At 41.9% G+C, this 17,588-nt stretch overlaps 1 protein-coding gene and 1 long non-coding RNA gene across 4 annotated transcripts in view; one reads left to right on the top strand and one right to left on the bottom strand.

The window, feature by feature from the left end:
* Positions 1-17,588, top strand: part of LOC137222458 (GTPase HRas-like) — a 58,793-nt gene that overhangs the window by 20,563 nt on the left and 20,642 nt on the right. Inside the window, exon 5 of one of the 3 annotated variants that reach the window (XM_067733750.1) lies at positions 5,177-5,256. In XM_067733750.1, coding sequence (XP_067589851.1) covers positions 5,177-5,256 — 80 coding nt within the window. Of the gene's footprint in view, positions 1-4,248; positions 4,381-5,176; positions 7,567-17,588 lie in introns of those variants that run through there. The other 2 variants (XM_067733748.1, XM_067733752.1) reach the window with 2 other exon arrangements.
* The window catches only part of LOC137222461 (uncharacterized), a 39,833-nt gene continuing 25,081 nt past the window's right edge, over positions 2,837-17,588 (bottom strand). Inside the window, exon 2 of the long non-coding RNA XR_010942460.1 lies at positions 2,837-14,001. This is a non-coding gene — a long non-coding RNA (uncharacterized lncRNA). The remainder of the gene's footprint in view (positions 14,002-17,588) is intronic.

Here is a 17,588-nt window from a genome sequence, read left to right as displayed (position 1 = left end):
CTTGATTACTGTAGCTTTGTAGTATAGTCTGAAGTCAGGGAGCCTGATTCCTCCAGCTCCGTTTTTCTTTCTCAAGATTGCCTTGGCTATTCGGGGTCTTTTGTGTCTCCACACAAATTGTGAATTTTTTTGTTCTAGTTCTGTGAAAAATGCCATTGGTAGTTTGATAAGGATTGCACTGAATCTGTAGTCATTTTCACAATGTTGATTCTTCCAATCCAAGAACATGGTATATCTCTCCATCTGTTTGTATCATCTCTAATTTTTTTCATCAGTGTCTTATAGTTTTCTGCATACAGCTCTTATGTCTCCTTAGGTAGGTTTATTCCTAGGTATTTTATTCTTTTTGTTGCGATGGTAAATGAGAGTGTTTCCCTAATTTCTCTTTCAGATTTTTCATCATTAGTGTATAGGAATGCAAGAGATTTCTGTGCATTAATTTTGTATCTTGCTACTCTACCAAATTCATTGATTAGCTCTAGTAGTTTTCTGGTAGTATCTTTAGGATTCTCTATGTATTGTATCATGTCAACTGCAAACAGTGACAGTTTTACTTCTTCTTTTCCGATTTGGATTCCTTTTATTTCTTTTTCTTCTCTGATTGCTGTGGCTAAAACTTCCAAAACTATGTTGAATAATAGTGGTGAGAGTGGGCAACCTTGTCTTGTTCCTGATCTTAGAGGAAATGGTTTCAGTTTTTCACCATTGAGAACAATGTTGGCTGTGGGTTTGTCCTATATGGCCTTTATTATGTTCAGGTAGATTCCCTCTATGCTTACTTTCTGGAGAGTGTTTATCATAAATAGGTGTTGAATTTTGTCAAAAGCTTTTTCTGCATCTATTTGAGATGATCATATGGTTTTTATCCTTCAATTTGTTAATATGGTGTATCACATTGATTGATTCGTGTATATTGAGGAATCCTTGCATTCCTGGGATAAACCCCACCTGATCATGTTGTATGATCCTTTTAATGTGCTGTTGGATTCTGTTTGCTAGTATTTTATTGAGGATTTTTGCATCTATGTTCATCAGAGACATTGGCCTGTAGTTTTCCTTTTTTGTGACATCTTTGTCTGGTTTTGGTATCAGGGTGATGGTGGCCTCGTAGAATGAGTTTGGGAGTGTTCCTCCCACTGCTATATTTTGGAAGAGTTTGAGAAGGATGGGTGTTAGCTCTTCTCTAAATGTTTTTTGTTTTTTTTGGCGGTACGCGGGCCTCTCACTGTTGTGGCCTCTCCCGTTGCGGAGCACAGGCTCCGGACGCACACGCTCAGCGGCCATGGCTCACGGGCCCAGCCGCTCCGCGGCATGTGGGATCTTCCCAGACCAGGGCACGAACCCGTGTCCCCTGCATCGGCAAGTGGACTCTCAACCACTGGGCCACCAGGGAAGCCCTCTAAATGTTTGATAGAATTCACCTGTGAAGCCATTTGGTTCTGGGCTTTGGTTTGTTGGAAGATTTTTAATCACAGTTTCAATTTCAGTGCTTGTGATTGGTCTGTTTATATTTTCTATTTCTTCCTGATTCAGTCTTGGAAGGTTGTGCTTTTCTAAGAATTTGTCCATTTCTTCCAGGTTGTCCATTTTATTGGCATAGAGTTGCTTGTAGTAATCTCTCATGATTCTTTGTATTTATGCAGTGTCAGTTGTTACTTCTTTTTCATTTCTAATTCTGTTGATTTGAGTCTTCTCCCTTTTTTTCTTGATGAGTCTAGCTAATGGTTTATCAATTTTGTTTATCTTCTCAAAGAACCAGCTTTTAGTTTTATTGATCTTTGCTATTGTTTCTTTCATTTCTTTTTCATTTATTTCTGATCTGATCTTTACGATTTCTTTCCTTCTGCTAACTTTGGGGGTTTTTTGTTCTTCTTTCTCTTTTTTTTTAAAAATAAATTTATTTATATTCTTTTATTTATTTTTGGCTGAGTTGTGCCCCCGTTACTGCACGCGGGCCCTCTCTAGTTGCAGTGGAGGGGAGGGCTACTCTTTGCCGCGGTGCACGGGCTTCTCACTGAGGTGGCCTCTGCCATTGCGGAGCACGGGCTCTACGCACGCAGGCTTCATTAGTTGTGGCTCGTGGGCTCTAGAGCGCACCCTCAGGAGTTGTGGCGCACGGGCCTAGTTGCTTTGCGGCATGTGGGATCCTCCCCGACCAGGGCTCAGACTGTTTTTTGTTTTTAATGGGTGGTGCTGTATTCCTCTCTTACTGCTTGTTTGGCCTGAGATGTCCAGCACTGGAGTTTGCAGGCAGTTGGGTAGAGCTGGGTCTTGGTGCTGACACGAAGACCTCTGGGGGGCCTCACTCTGATTAATATTCCCTGGGGTCTGAGGTTCTCTGTTAGTCCAGTGGTTTGGACTTGGAGCTCCCACCACAGGAGCTTGGGCCCGGCATCCGGCCTGGGAACCAAGATCCCACAAGCTTCATGGCGCAGTTAAAAAAAAAAAAAAAAAGGAAAGAAAGAAAGAGAAGCAGAAGCAGTATAATATCAAAGAATAAAAAACAAAATAAAATTAGAAAGATAAAAAATATATTAGGAAAAATAAAACTATAAATTGAAACAACTGCAACAAGGTAAAATAAAACCACAACAGAAAAAAGAAAAAAAAAAGGAGGGGGGGAGAAGCCAAAAGGAGAGAACAATAACAAAGTATAAAGAATAAAATAAAATTAGAAAAATAAAAGATTCCATTCACTTTTCATCACACTCTTTTATCTCTCTGTTACTCAGACTCAGTAATTACTATTGTCCTATCTTCATTTATGCTGATTCTTTTTCTACTGGCTCAAATCTGCACTAGAATTTCTTTTCCGGCTTTTTTTTTAGGTTTTATATCTATTTATTGATATTTTCTTTTTGTTCATACGGGTACTTTTGCTGTCCCCTTGTTCCCAATTTATAGGCAAATAGCAGGACCTGAATTCAGACCCGGGTAGTTTGGCTGAAGTCCGAGGTCTTAACCATTGCCCCTCCTTGCCCTGGCCATGACTTCTACATTAGTTCACCTCTGTGGAGCACATCACCCTGGGACTTCTTGGTTAGTTACCTAAGAGGATACAGGGGCCATGGGGCAGGAGACCCTGTAAGATGACATGCGTTAAGTGAGACCATATGCTTTAGCCTAACCATGCCCCCCCAAATAAAAATACAAAAACAGAAAACTCTCCATCTTGTTCAGAAGGCATTTAAGGTAACTAATTTTTAGCACATACCACATTGGAGGAGGAAACAAGATGGCCTTTTCTTCAGCCCTCAACACTTGCTAAATGGTTTCCAATGACTATGAGGACAACATAGGTTATCTGTTAACCATGAAAGTCTTCACACTGCCTTGTACACCCCTCCTGGTTCATCTTCGACTTCTCCCTCCTTGCTCACACTGTTCCTAGCTCTTCCCAGGCTTGGTTATACCTCAGGGTCTTTGCATTTGCTGTTTCTTCAGCCTTAAAGCTTTTCTTCCCCACATGCCTGCCTGGCTCCATCCCTTCATCTTGGCTTTGATCCACATCACCTTATTAAAAAGATTTCTCCTGACCGCCCTGCTGAGATCCCTCTCTAGCCTCTTGTTCTACTTTGTCTTTCTCCCAAGTATTTTTTTTTAAACATAAATTTATTTATTTATTTATTTTGGCTGCATTGGGTCTTCGTTGCTGCTTGCGGGCTTTCTCTAGTTGCAGCAAGCCGTGACTCCTCTTCGTTGTGGTGTGCAGGCTTCTCATTGCGGTGGCTTTTCTTTGTTGTGGAGCACTGGGCTCTAGGTGCTCGGGCTTCAGTAGTTGTGGCTCGCGGGCTCTAGAGCACAGCCTCAGTAGTTGTGGTGCACAGGCTTAGTTGCTCCGCGGCATGTGGGATCTTCCTGGGCCAGGGCTTGAACCCATGTCCCCTGCATTGGCAGGCAGATTCTTAACCACTGCGCCACCAGGGAAGCCCTCTCCCAAGTATTCAGTGATGTCTTCTGTGTCCATTTCCCCCATTGGATGAAGGTCTGAAGGAGCAGGGATCTGTCTCTCATGTTCACTACTTCCTCCCTGGTGCCTGGCCTGTAGTGCACACTCGGTCCATGTTATGGACTGAATGCTTGTTCCAGCCCAATTCATATGTGCAAACGCTAACCCCCAGTGTGATGGTACAGTAAGTGGGGAGTTCGGGAGGTGATTAAGTCATGAGGCTGGAGTCCTCAGGAATGGGACTTGTGACCTTATAAAGGGAACTCAGGGAGCTCTCTTGCCCCCTTTTTCTACCACAGTGAGAGGACACAGTGAGATGTCCCTCTATAAATCAGGAAGTGAGCTCTCACCAGCCATCAAATCTGCTGAAGCCTTGATCTTGGACTTCTCAGCCTCCAGAACTGTGAGAAATAAATTTCTGTTGTTTATAACTGTTAAGTCTATGGTATTCTGTTCTAGTAGGCTGAGCAGACTAAGACAGTCATTATCTGTAGTTGAATGAATTTACATCCTGCACCTTACATTCTGCAGAGAAGGCTTTTTCTACAATGACCTCACAATGACAACAGATGGAAAATCCCACCCACTCACTGAGCAATTATTGGCACTTACTGATGTCAGGCATTAGGTCCCAGTGGCTATAGGTTATATTTAGGTTTCCTGCCATCATAATGCTACATCTTTTTCAAAGACCAAGATTCCTAATTGTCTCTATTCTTCAGACCATAGGTTGGAGGCTGCTCCACTTCAGCATGTGGTCACTGGAATATCCCTTCACCTGTAGGGTTTCAGGCCATTACTCCATGTAGCTCTGCTTTGAAATGCCACCTTGCAAAACAGTTGAGACCATTATGAGCCCTTCTGCTCTTAAAACATTGTATACTTGATCTACAGAGATGGAAATAGTTTAAATGGAGATTTAAAATGTACCAGTATCTTTTCCCCTCCCAGGTCTGCCTTGGTCCCTGGGCAGCCATGTTCCTGGGGGGATGAAGGTGATGTTGATAGGGTACAATGTTACAATGGAGATGACTGGGACTGATCCTATGGACCGTGTTCTTGGAGTTATGCAAGTGACATTGATAGGGTATAACATTACCATAGAGACAGCTGAGCCTGGTGCTATTAGCTGCAATCATTCTAGCTATTATCCTGGCAAAAAGGGTGTGAAGAAATTAATTTGCCAGCAGCTCCAAGGACATGCAGCTGCTACAAATTCTGTGTTAGATCCACGAATATCACCTGGAACCACTGTGAAGATGGAATATGCAAAATCGCCAGAGAGGATGCCAGAAAAACCTTCCCAGGTACCCTTTGTTGAAGGTTTGTTCCAGATTAATTGCCTGATAAAGCAGAGATGTTTGTGCCATTTGTTTTAAAGCATAAACAAAAGAAGAAAGATAAAGAACAAAAAAGCCCACCTTGAAAGTTCACAGTGGGTCTACAAATCAACAAGAGCAGCTGGGGGTTATGCCTCTATATGCTTTCTTTTTTAAATATTTATTTATTTGGCCGCGTTGGGTCTCATTTGTGGCATGCAGGATTTTTCATTGTGGTGAGTGGGCTTCTCTCTAGTTGTGGCGCACAGGCTCCAGAGCGTGCAGGCTTAGTAGTTGCAGTGCACAGGCTCTCTGGTTGTGGCGCGCGGGCTCTAGGGTGTGCGGGCTTCGCTGCCCCGTGGCAGGTGGGATCTTAGTTCCCCCACCAGGGATCCAACCTGTGTCCCCTGCATTGGAAGCCGGGTTCTTAACCACTGGACCACCAGGGAAGTCCCTCTACATGCTTTTGCACCTAGATTTTTGAGCAGATTTTTAGTTTTATTTCAGTGGGCTCACTGTTTCATGTACTGAATTTTTGCAAAGTAAATTTTCTGTCATTAGCATATGTGGCAGCTAGTAACACTTGCTCTAATTAGAAGATAAGAGTAAAAACAGATGTGATGACAACCACTATGGAAATCGGCATGGCAGTCCCTCGAATTGTTAAAAACAGAACTACCATGTAATCCACTTCAGGGCATGTTCGCAAAAGAACTGAAAGCAGGGTCTCCCCTACACCTGTGTTCACAGTAGCATCATTTACAACGTGAGGGCTCTCTTCTGGATTGGATGTCTCATCCAGTCCACACACAGCATAAAGAAGGTGAGAAAGCTCTGCGGGGTCTCTTTTACAAGGCAACTATTTCCATTCACGGGGGCTCCACCCTCCTGACCTAATCACTCCCAAAGGCCCCACCTCCTAATGCCATCACCTTGCATTCACACCCTGACCCTTGACGATAAATAACCCAAATGCCTCAATACTGAAAGAGAACTTTTTTTTTTTAAATTTTTAAAATAGTCTCCACTCTTGGCATCCAACAAAATCCCTGGCACTGAGAGGCAGCAAAGATAGTTTTAGTCCTGCCCTCCTGGAGTTTACCATTTTCTGGAGGAAACGGACTGGGAACCTGTGTAGTAAAGAGTTTAACTTTGCCCCCAAAGAGGTCTGGCCTTTGTCTCAAGCTCCTGGAGATAATCGCTAAGTGTCTTTGTTTCCCTGGGGGCCTTGGGTCCAATGGATAGTCTTTTTTTTTTTTTTTTTAAGATTTTTAGAATTTCATGTAATCAATGGATAGTCTTATGATGTGACTTAGGCTGGGGGCCAGAAAGACCCACGGTGTGATTTAAGGTGGGGGCTTTTGGTCACACGGTATCAGTGGACCTGTAGACTAAGATCGACCTTGTGGGCTACCAACCAATCAATCAATCGCGGCCACGTAATGGAGCCTTAGTAAAAACTCTGAACCGGAGGCCCAGGTGAGCATCCATGGTTAGCCATACTCTGTGTACCTCATCACACATCGATGACGGGAGAGGAAATGATGCCTCCATGGGGAGAGGGCGCTAGGGGCTGTGCACTTGGTGCTTCTCCTGGACTCTGCCCCGTGCACCTCCTTCCCTTGGCTGATTTTGATCTATATCCTTTCCCTGTGATAAACCATAACTGTGAGCATAACAGCTTCAGGTCAGTTCTGTGAGTCTTTCCAGCAAATTACCAAACCTGATGGTGGTCTTGAGGACCCCTGACCTTGCAGTTGATATCAGAAAGGAGGGGCGGTCTTGGGTGGACTGTGTCCTCAAGTTTCATAGGTGGCTGTAACCCTTTACGGCAAATAATTAAATGAAAAATATTTATTTGTAATTCTCATAGTCCTTTGAATTAAAAAAAAATCCAACAAGGAGGGTTGCTCTGAGAACCCAGCTCTTCTAGATGTTATTCGTGCTAGAATTTTTAGAGTTTTTCACTGTTTGAGTCCAGCATGGGCTGATTTCAGTGTAGGCAGAGTGCTCTGAAGGTTGGGTTTGACTCCACCTGGGGACAACTGCCTTTGGGAGGTTCTCATCACCCCTTCAGGGACCCCACTATTCTTGGTTTAGGTGCGTGTAACATCTGCAGTTCTGATTTCTCCCAGCTGGGTTTCTGACCCGTGGCCTTGATGAGGGAGCAGTCCTCTGAAAAGTCTCCCCACTTCTTCTGTAAACAGCCATTTGGGTGTTGAAATAACCCTATAAGGATTACTCTTTGGGGGTTCTATAAAAGCTGCTACAGAGTTAAAACACTTTTGGTGACTGAGTCAGTTTTCCTGGGTCTCTCCCATGCATATGTATTATTAAACTGAGTTTGATTTCCTCCTGTTCATCTGTCTCATGTCAGTTTAATTCTCAGAGCAGCCTAGAAAGGTAGAGAAAATTTTCTTCCTCTCCAACAATACTCTCATGGTGAGATACGTTTGTCAGAATCCATCAATGTACAACACCAGGAGTGAACCCTACTGTAAACTCTGGACTCTGGGTGATCATGATGTGTCCACGTAGATTCATGGATTGTGACCAACACACTGCTCTGGTGCAGGATGTTCATGGGATAGTTGGGAGTGGGTTCTAGCTCGTGTGTGTGTGACTGGGGGGACAGAGCAGGGGACATAAGGGAACTTTCTGCTCAATTTTGCTATGAACCCTAATCTGCTCTAAAAAAGTAATAAAACCTAGTTAAATGAACAAATGGAGTTAAAACACTTTTGAAATATCAGGAGGATGACCACAGTGAGATGTCACCTCACACCCATCAGGATGGCTAGTATAAGAAAACAACAACAAAGAAAATAACAAGCTTTGCTGAGGATGTGGAGAAGTTGTGGACTGTAGGTGGGAATGGAAAATAGTGCAGCCACAATGGGAAATAGTATGGTGGATCCTCAAAAAAGTAAAAATAGAATTACTATGTGATTCAGCAATTCCACTTCTGGGTATAGAACCAAAATAATTGAAAGCAGGGTCTTGAACAGATATGTGCACACCCACATTCACAGTGGCCAAAAGGTGGAAGCAAGCCTAGTGTCCATCAAACAGATGACTGGATAAACAAAAGGTGGTCCATCCGTACAGTGGAATATATATATATTTTTATTGAATTATAGTTTATTTACAATGTCATGTTAGTTTCAGGTGTACAGCTCCATGATTCAGTTATATATATATATATTCTTTTTTCAGATTCTTTTCCCTTATAGGTTATTACAAAATATTAAGTATAGTTTCCTGTGCTATACGGTAGGTCCTTGTTGGTTATCTATTTTATATATAGTAGTGTGTATATGTCAGTCCCAAATTCCTAATTTATCCCTCCCTCCCCTTTCCCCTTTGGTAACCATTAGTTTGTTTTCCATGTCTGTGGGTCTATTTCTGTTTAGTAAATAAGTTCATTTGTATCTTTTTCTTTTTCTTTCTTTTTTTAAGATTCCACATATAAGTGATATCATATGATATTTGTCTTTCTCTGTCTGGCTTACTTCATTTAGTATGATAATCTCTAGGTCCACCCATGTTGCTGCAAATGGCATTATTTCATTCTTTTTTATGGCTGAGTAATATTCCATTGTATATATATACCACAGCTTCTTTATTCATTCATCTGTCTATGTACATTTAGGTTGCTTCCATGTCTTGGCTATTGTGAATAGTGCTGTTATGAACTTTGGGGTGCATGTATCTTTTTAAAAAAATTTTATTGGGGTATAATTGATTCACAATGTTGTGTTAGTTTTGGGTATACAGCAAAGTAAATCTGTTATACAAATACATATATCCACTTTCTTTTAGATTCTTTTCCCATATAGGCCATTTTTAGATTCTTTTCCCATATAGGCCATATAGGCCATTCCCATACAGAGTATCAAGTAGAGTTCCCTGTGCTATACAGTACAGGTCCTTATTATTACATATAGTAGTATGTATGTGTTAATCCCAATCTTCCAATTTATCCCTCCCCTCCCCTTTCCCCCCAGTAACCATAAGTTTATTTTCTACATCTGTAACTCTATTTTGGTTTTGTAGATAAGTTCACTTCTAGCCTTTTTTTTAGATTCCACATATAAGCAATATCATATGATATTTGTCTTTGTCTGACTTACTTCACTCAGTATGAGAATCTCTAGGTCCATCAATGTTGCTGCAAATGGCATTATTTTGTTCCTTTTTATGACTGAGTAGTATTCCATTGTATATATATGTACCACATCTTCTTTATCCATTCCTCTGTTGATGGACATTTAGGTTGCTTCCATGTCTTGGCTAATGTGAATAGTGCTGCAGTGAACATTGGGGTGCATGTATCTTTTCAAATTATGGTTTTCTCTAGATATATGCCCAGGAGTGGGATTGCAGGATCATACAGTAGGCTTATTTTTAGTTTTTTTAAGCCTCCTCCATACCATTCTCCATAGTGGCTGTACCAGTTTACATTCCCAACAACAGTGTAGGAGGGTTCCTTTTTCTCCACACCCTCTCCAGCATTTATTATCTGTTAGACTTTTTGATGATGGCCATTCTGACCAGAGTGACGTGATACCTCTTTGTAGTTTTGATTTGCATTTCTCTAATAATTAGCGATGTTGAGTGCTTTTTCATGTGCCTGTTGGCCATCTGTCTGTCTTCTTTGGAGAAATATCTATTTAGATCTTCTACCCATTTTTTGATTGGGTTTTTTGATTTTGAGCTGTATGAGCTGTTTGTATATTTTGGAAATTAATCCCTTGCATTTGAAAATGCAAATATTTTCTCCCATTCTGTAGGCTGTCTTTTTGTTTTATTTATGGTTTCCTTTGCTGTGCAGAAGCTTTTAAGTTTAATTAGGTCCCATTTTTTTTTTTTTTTTTTTATTTCCATTACTCTAGGAGACAGATCCAAAAAGATATTGCTGTGATTTATGTCAAAGAGTGTTCTGCCTATGTCTTCATCTAGAAGTTTTATAGTATCCAGTCTTACATTTAATTCTTTAATCCATTTTGAGTTTATTTTCATACAATGGAATATTATTGGGCCTCAAAAAGGAAAGAAATTCAGACACCCGCTACAACATGGATGAACCTTGAGGACATCATGCTCAGTGAAATAAGCCAGATGCAAAAAGACAAATAGTGTATCATTTCCACTTATATGAGGTCCCTAGAGGAGTCAGATCCACAGAGACAGAAAGTAGGAGAGTGGGTGCCAGGGGCTGGGGGAGGGGGATGGGGAGTGAGTGTTTAATGTGGAGAGAGTTACACTTTTGCAAAACAAAAATGTTCTGGAGGTTGGTTGCACAACATTGTGAATATACTTAACAGGACTGAACTGTACACTTAAAAAGAGTTAAGATGGGCTTCCCTGGTGGCGCAGTGGTTGAGGGTCTGCCTGCCGATGAAGGGGACGCGGGTTCGTACCCCGGTCCATGAGGGTCCCACGTGCTGCGGAGCGGCTGGGCCCGTGAGCCATGGCTGCTGAGCCTGCGCGTCCAGAGCCTGTGCTCCGCAGCGGGAGAGGCCACAGCGGTGAGAAGCCCACATACCGCAAAAAAAAAAAAAAAAAGATGGTAAATTTTATATTATATGTATTACAATTTTTAAAAAAATCAGGGATATGAAATTGTTGAAAACGGAGCGATCTCAGAGCTGCCCAAAAGGAGTACAGCCAAGGCTAAAGGTAAGGATGAGCTGCTGTATGGCCTGGAGCTGGCGATTTTGTGCGGGACCTGGCCTGGCAGCTCAAGCTGCAAGCAAGGACCCTCCGGCACCCAGCTCCCTGTTTGATGAAGGAAGGTTTAAGAGAACGGGCTCCTGCAGGGCAGATGCTTGCTCTCAGCTCATGGTCGTTCCTGTTTGTCCTTTGATATTTGTGTCTGCAACCTCTGTTTGTTTGGCAGCACTGAGTGGTATTCGGGATCTTAGTTCCCAGACCAGGGATCGAATCTGTGCCCCTGGCAGTGCGAGTGCAGAGTCTTAACCACTGGACCGCCAGGGAAGTCCCTGGTCTGCAACCTCTGGGCAGAGAATTTTGCCTGAAAGGGACTTTGGAGGTGACCTGGATGAAGCCCATTGTGCTATGTCTTTGCATGCCAGCTTTGCCTTTTTCAGATTTGCAGGCTTTTTTTTTTTTTTTATGGCTCACAAATTGTAGTTTATTGAATTTTTAGACACATATAGAATAATTAAGCATTGTAAATTTGTTTTAACATTTCTGTTGAAAAAACTTTAAAGTGTATTACATACATTCTTTAGTTTCATAACCACAATACACTCTATGATGTTTAATTTTTCATGGTAACAAAGGGCTTTGAATATTAATCAGTATACTAAATATTAAACTATTATAATAGGTACAAGAGATTTCCTAGTACAGTATTCGTACTTTAACCCAATAGCGCCCTACAGATGAGGAAGATAATGTATAGAGGTTATATGACTTGCCCAAGGTCCCATGGCTAGTAAACAGAGCCAAGTCTCCTGTGAAGTGCCTTTATCCATTATACTATGACTTCTATGCATACAGAAGAAATGAGAGACGAGATCAGCTTCTAATCCTGGTAATGTTGCTAGACGAGCTGTTTTGAGTAGATTCCTGATAGGTCTCACTACCATAAAATCAGAATGAAGAAAGCACAAGTGTACAAACCATAGAATTTTTTTTTAAAATTTAAATCATGGCGTAGGTAGATGGAGGCATGGGTCAGGGACTTAAAGAAAGAAGAGTGAAGGCAGGGACAGAACATTCCAGCCACACAGCCATGTCACTTCCGAAACAGGTTTACCTGCGGGGGTCTCCGAGTGCAGCCGGAGGAAGGAGGTGTCTTTTGTTCACAGTGAAGATGGATTAAATACTCAACCTGGGGACTTCCCTGGTGGCACAGTGGATAAGACTCCACGCTCCCAATGCAGGGGACCCGGGTTCGATCCCTGGTCAGGGAACTAGATCCCGCATGCATGCCGCAACTAAGAGTTCGCATGCCACAACTGAGGAGCCTGTGAGCCGCAACTAAGGGGCCCGCCTGCTACGACCCGGTGCAACCAAATAAATATTAAAAAAATAAAACCTCAACCTGGTGGCTTCCCCCTGCAATCCTCACCCCCAGGGCTACCTGCATCAAGGCCACCCTTCCATTGCTGTGGGGGACTTACAAGCTGGTGCACTGACATGTCCAATGAGAGGAAAATCACTTTGATTTTAAGTGGTCAGGTGGTTAAATGGAGAACACAGGAAACCTGCAGGCGTGAAACCTTAAGTTAATAATATCTCGGGATTTCCCTGGCAGTCCAGTGGTTAAGACCCCGTGCTGCCACTACAGGGGGCGCGGGTTCCATCCCTGGTTGGGGAACTAAGATCCCGCATGCCATGTGGTGTGGCCAAAAAAAAAAAAAAAAAGAAGAAAAAGAACATATCTCACCAGTATCCTAGTCTTGAAATTGCTGTGAAACAAATGTTTTTTAAATTTTTTTTACTTTTTATTTTTTTTAAAGATCATATTTTTAAAAAATTTATTTATTTTTGGCTGTGTTGGGTCTTTGTTGCTGCGCACAGGCTTTCTCTAGTTGCGGTGAGAGGGGGCTACTCTTTGTTGTGGTGCACGGGCTTCTCATTGCAGTGGCTTCTCTTGTTGCGGAGCACAGGCTCTAGGTGCGCAGGGTTCAGTAGTCGTGGCTCGCGGGCTCTAGAGCGCAGACTCAGTAGTTGTGGCTCATGGGCTTAGTTGCTCCACGGCATGTGGAATCTTCCCAGACCAGGGATCGAACCCATGTCCCCGGCACTGGCAGGCAGATTCTTATCCACCGTGCCTCCAGGGAAGCCCTCTCCACATGTTAATGCGTGTCGGGCAGTATCTCACTGTGGTTTAGATTTGCATTTCCCTAATGATTAGTGTTGTTGAGGAAATATTTTTTACATTGGAAATGATTTCAAGGTGACAGAAAAGTATCTAAGCTTATATAACCGCCAGCCACTTGTTTTCAGAGATGACAGGGATGCTCAACTTGGTTCTCATCCATCTTCTGTGCTGTAGCATGACTTCTTTTTTCTTCAAAAACTGAAAATACACACACCTGGGCTGGGCCCAGTGCACCTGGACACACAGGTTCAGCTGCTGGGGAGGGCCGATGGCAGCTGCAAAACCACTTCTGACACGTGATCCCCAGGAAGCTCAAACTCTTCATGTAGGCAGAAGCCAGCTGTGCTGAGAGGCCGGCTTTCTCTCCCCAGGCCCCACTGGTCCACCCTTTGCCTTAAGGCCAGCTCCTTCTCTGGGTGTCACCTGCAGCATCTTTCTAGCCAAGGACAGCTTTTCAGGCTCTGGCTTCTTGCTACACACTCTGCCTTCGGAGAACTTACCACAGGGAGATTGTAGAGGGATTTGTACATTCAGGTTTCTCATGTTACGTCCCCAGACCTGACATGTAGACATCAGTGACCTGGTCTGTCTTCTATGCTGGAGAAACGTCTGCTCAACTCTGGCCACCATACTAATTAAAAACATAGTTCTAAACTGTTTATTTTCAACTTCAAAAATACATTACAGGGACTTCCCTGGTGGCGCAGTGGTTGAGAGTCCGCCTGCCGATGCAGGGGACATGGGTTCGTGCCCCGGTCTGGGAAGATCCCACATGCTGCGAAGCAGCTGGGCCCGTGAGCCATGGCCGCTGGGTCTGCGCGTCCAGAGTCTGTGCTCCGCGGCGGGAGAGGCCACAGCAGTGAGAGGCTCGCGTACTGCAAAAAAAAAAAAAAAAAAAAAATTACATTATTATTAGTGTTACCAATTCAACATGTGTTTAGATTTATCCAGTTACCACTTTTTTTTTTTGCTCAACATTCCTTTTTGGTTCTCAGTCCTTCCCTCTCAGATCACTTTTTGTTCTGCTTGAAGAATGTCCTTTTTAAAAAAATTTCTTATACCATTTTATTTTTTTAATTATTATTTTTTATTTATTTATTTTTGGCTGCGCCCCGCAGCATGTGGGATCCTAGTTTCCCCGACCTGGGATCTAACCTGTGCACCCTGCAGTGCAAGTGGGGAATCTAAACCACTGGACCGCCAGGGAAGTCCAGAACGTCCTTTATGGAGGTCTGCTAGTGGCAAACTCTCTCTTTTTATTTGAATGAAAATGTCTGCCTTTTACTATGTTCTTTTTTTTATTTAATATTTATTCATTTGGCTGCGTGGGCTTTTTAGTTGCAGCGTGCGGGCTCTAGTTCCATGACTAGGGATCAAACCCGGGCCCCCTTCTTTGGCAGTGTGGAGTCTTAACCACTGGACCACCAGGGAGGTCCCTTTTACTATGTTCTTGAAAGTTGTTTTCAGTGCAAAGTTGACTTTGGTTTTTCAGAATCCAAAATTTGTTTACTTATTGAAGATATGATTCCTTCTCTTCTGGTTTCCAGTGCTGCTTCTGCAATGTCAGCGCTCTGTATAATTGTTCTTATTCTACCTGATCTGAAAGTCATCTCTTTGTTTTAGATATTCTACAGTTTTATTACAATTGGACTACATGTGGAGTTTGGGGGTTTTTGTTTGTTTTTTTGGCCACGGCAGGCGGCATGAGGGATCTTCCCTGACCAGGGATCAAACCCACGCCTCCTGCAGTGGAAGGGCGAAGTCTTAACCACTGGACCACCAGAGAAGTCCGGAGTTATTATTTTGATAAATTTAAAATTGAAGTGTAACACTGTATAGTGAAGAATTACCCAAAGAGAGGTCTGGCCTCTGTCCTAGCTCCTGGGAGGTAACCTCTAAACCCTTGGGATTCTCTAAGTGATAGGATGTATTGGCTATTATTGGAGAGCCCCTCAGAACACACTGTTTTTGCTGTTAGTTTCAAGTGTACATCAAAGTGACTCAGTTATACATATATATAATCTCTTTCAGATTCTTTTCCATTATAAGTTATTACAAGATATTGAGTATAGTTCCTTGTGCTATACAGTAGGTCCTTGTTGTTTATCTATTTTATATATACTAGTGTGTATATGTTAATCCCAAACTCCTAATTTATCTCCTCGCATCCTGGTATCCCCTTTGGTAATCATGTTTGTTTTCCATATCTGTAAGTCTATTTCTGTTTTGTAAATAAGTTCTTTTGTATCATTTTTTAAGATTCCACATATAAGTGATATCATATGATATTTGTCGTTCTCCTTCTTCACTTAATATCTAGGTCCATCCATGTTGCTGCAAATGGCCTTTCATCCTTCTTTATCGTTGAGTAATATTCCACTGTATATATATATATATATATATATATATATATATATATATATATATATATATACCACAGCTTTATTCATTCATCTGTTGATGAACATTTAGGTTGCTTCCATGTCTTGGCTATTGTGAATAGTGCTGCCATGAACATTGAGGTGCATGTATCTTTTCGAATTAGAGTTTGCTCCAGATATATGCCCAGGAGTGGGGTTGCAGGATCACAATGTAACTCTATTTTTAATTTTTTAAGGAACCTCCATACTGTTCTCTATAGTGGCTGTACCAATTTACATTCCCACAAACAGTGTAGGAGGGTTCCCTTTTCTCCACAGACTCTCCAGCATTTATCATTTGTAGACTTTTTGATGATGGCCATTCTAACTGGTGTGAAGTGATACCTCACTGTAGTTTTGATTTGCATTTCTCTAATAATGCCTGTTGGCCATCTGTATGTCTTTTTTGGAGAAATGTCTATTTAGATCTTCTGCCCATTTTTTGATTGGATTGTTTGTTTTTTTGATATAGAGCTGCATGAGTTGTTTGTATATTTTGGAAATCCATCCCTTGTCGGTAGCATCATTTGCAAATATTCTCTCCCAGTCTGTAGGTTGTCTTTTCATTTTGTTTATGGACTCCTTTGCTGTGCAAAAGCTTTTTTTTTTTCTTAATTTTTATTGGAGTATGGTTGCTTTACAATGTTGTGTTAGCCTCTACTGCACAACAAAAGGAATCAGCCATACACATACAGATATACCCTCCCTTTTGGGCTTCCCTCCCATTTAGGTTATCACAGTGCATTAGGTAGAGTTCCCTGTGCTATACAGTATGTTCCCATTAGCTGTCCATTTTATACATAGTATCAATAATGTATATGTGTCAATCCCAGTCTCCCAATTCCTTCCACCCCACCCCTTTCCCCCCTGGTATCCATACATTTGTTCTCTACATCTGTGTCTCTATTTCTGCTTTGCAAATAAGATCATCTATACCATTTTTCTAGATTCCACATATGTGCGTTACTATACGATATTTACTTTTCTCTTTCTGACTTACTTCACTCTATATGACACTCTCTAGGTCCATCCACATCACTACAAATGACCCAATTTCATTCCTTTTTATGGCTGAGTAATATTCCATTGTATACATGTACTACATCTTCTTTATCCATTTCTCTGTTGATAGATATTTAGGTTGTTTCCATGTCCTGGCTATTGTAAATAATGCTGCTATGAACATTGGGGTGTGTGTGTGTTTTTGAATTATGGTTTTCTCAGGGTATATGCCCAGTAGTGGGATTGCTGGGTCATATGGTAGTTCTATTTTTAGTTTTTTAAGGAACCTCCATACTGTTTTCCATAGTGGCTGTATCAATTTACATTCCCACAAACAGTGTATGAGGGTTCCCTTTTCTCCACACCCTCTCCAGCATTTATTGTTTGTAGATTTTTTGATGATAGCCATTCTGACCAGTGTAGGGTGATACCTCATTGCAGTTTTGATTTGCATTTCTCTAATAATCAGTGATGTTGAGCATCTTTTCATGTGCCTCTTGGCCATCTGTATGTCTTCTTTGGAGAAGTGTGTGTTTAGGTCTTCTGCCCATTTTTTGACTGGGTTGTTTGTTTTTTGATATTGAGCTGTATGAGCTGTTTGTATATTTTAGAGATTAATCCCTTGTCAGTTGCTTCGTTTGCAAGTATTTTCTCCCATTCTGACGGTTGTCTTTTCATCTTGTTTATGGTTTCCTTTGCTGTGCAAAAGCTTTTAAGTTTAATTAGGTCCCGTTTGTTCATTTTTGTTTTTATTTCCATTACTCTAGGAGATGGATCAAAAAAAAGTATTGCTGTGATTTACGTCAAAGTGTTCTGCCCATGTTTCACAGTATCTGGTCTTACGTTTAGGTTTTTAATCCATTTTGAGTTTATTTTTGTATATGGTGTTAGACGGAACACACTTGACAGTTTAAGCTAACTTGGTGACTCATGGTGGGCCCCTGGATTGTTTATGCTAACTCAATGACTCGTGGTGGGTCCACGCCAGAAACACCAACCATGTAATTAGATGGATAGGGTTGGCGTCACGCGATATCCAG

This window comes from Pseudorca crassidens, chromosome 3 (genome assembly GCF_039906515.1).
Source record: "Pseudorca crassidens isolate mPseCra1 chromosome 3, mPseCra1.hap1, whole genome shotgun sequence".
In the NCBI taxonomy this organism is placed as follows: Eukaryota; Metazoa; Chordata; class Mammalia; order Artiodactyla; family Delphinidae; genus Pseudorca; species Pseudorca crassidens.
The sequence above is the reverse complement of the archived record's forward strand: the minus strand, read 5'-3'. Positions and strand labels throughout refer to the sequence as shown.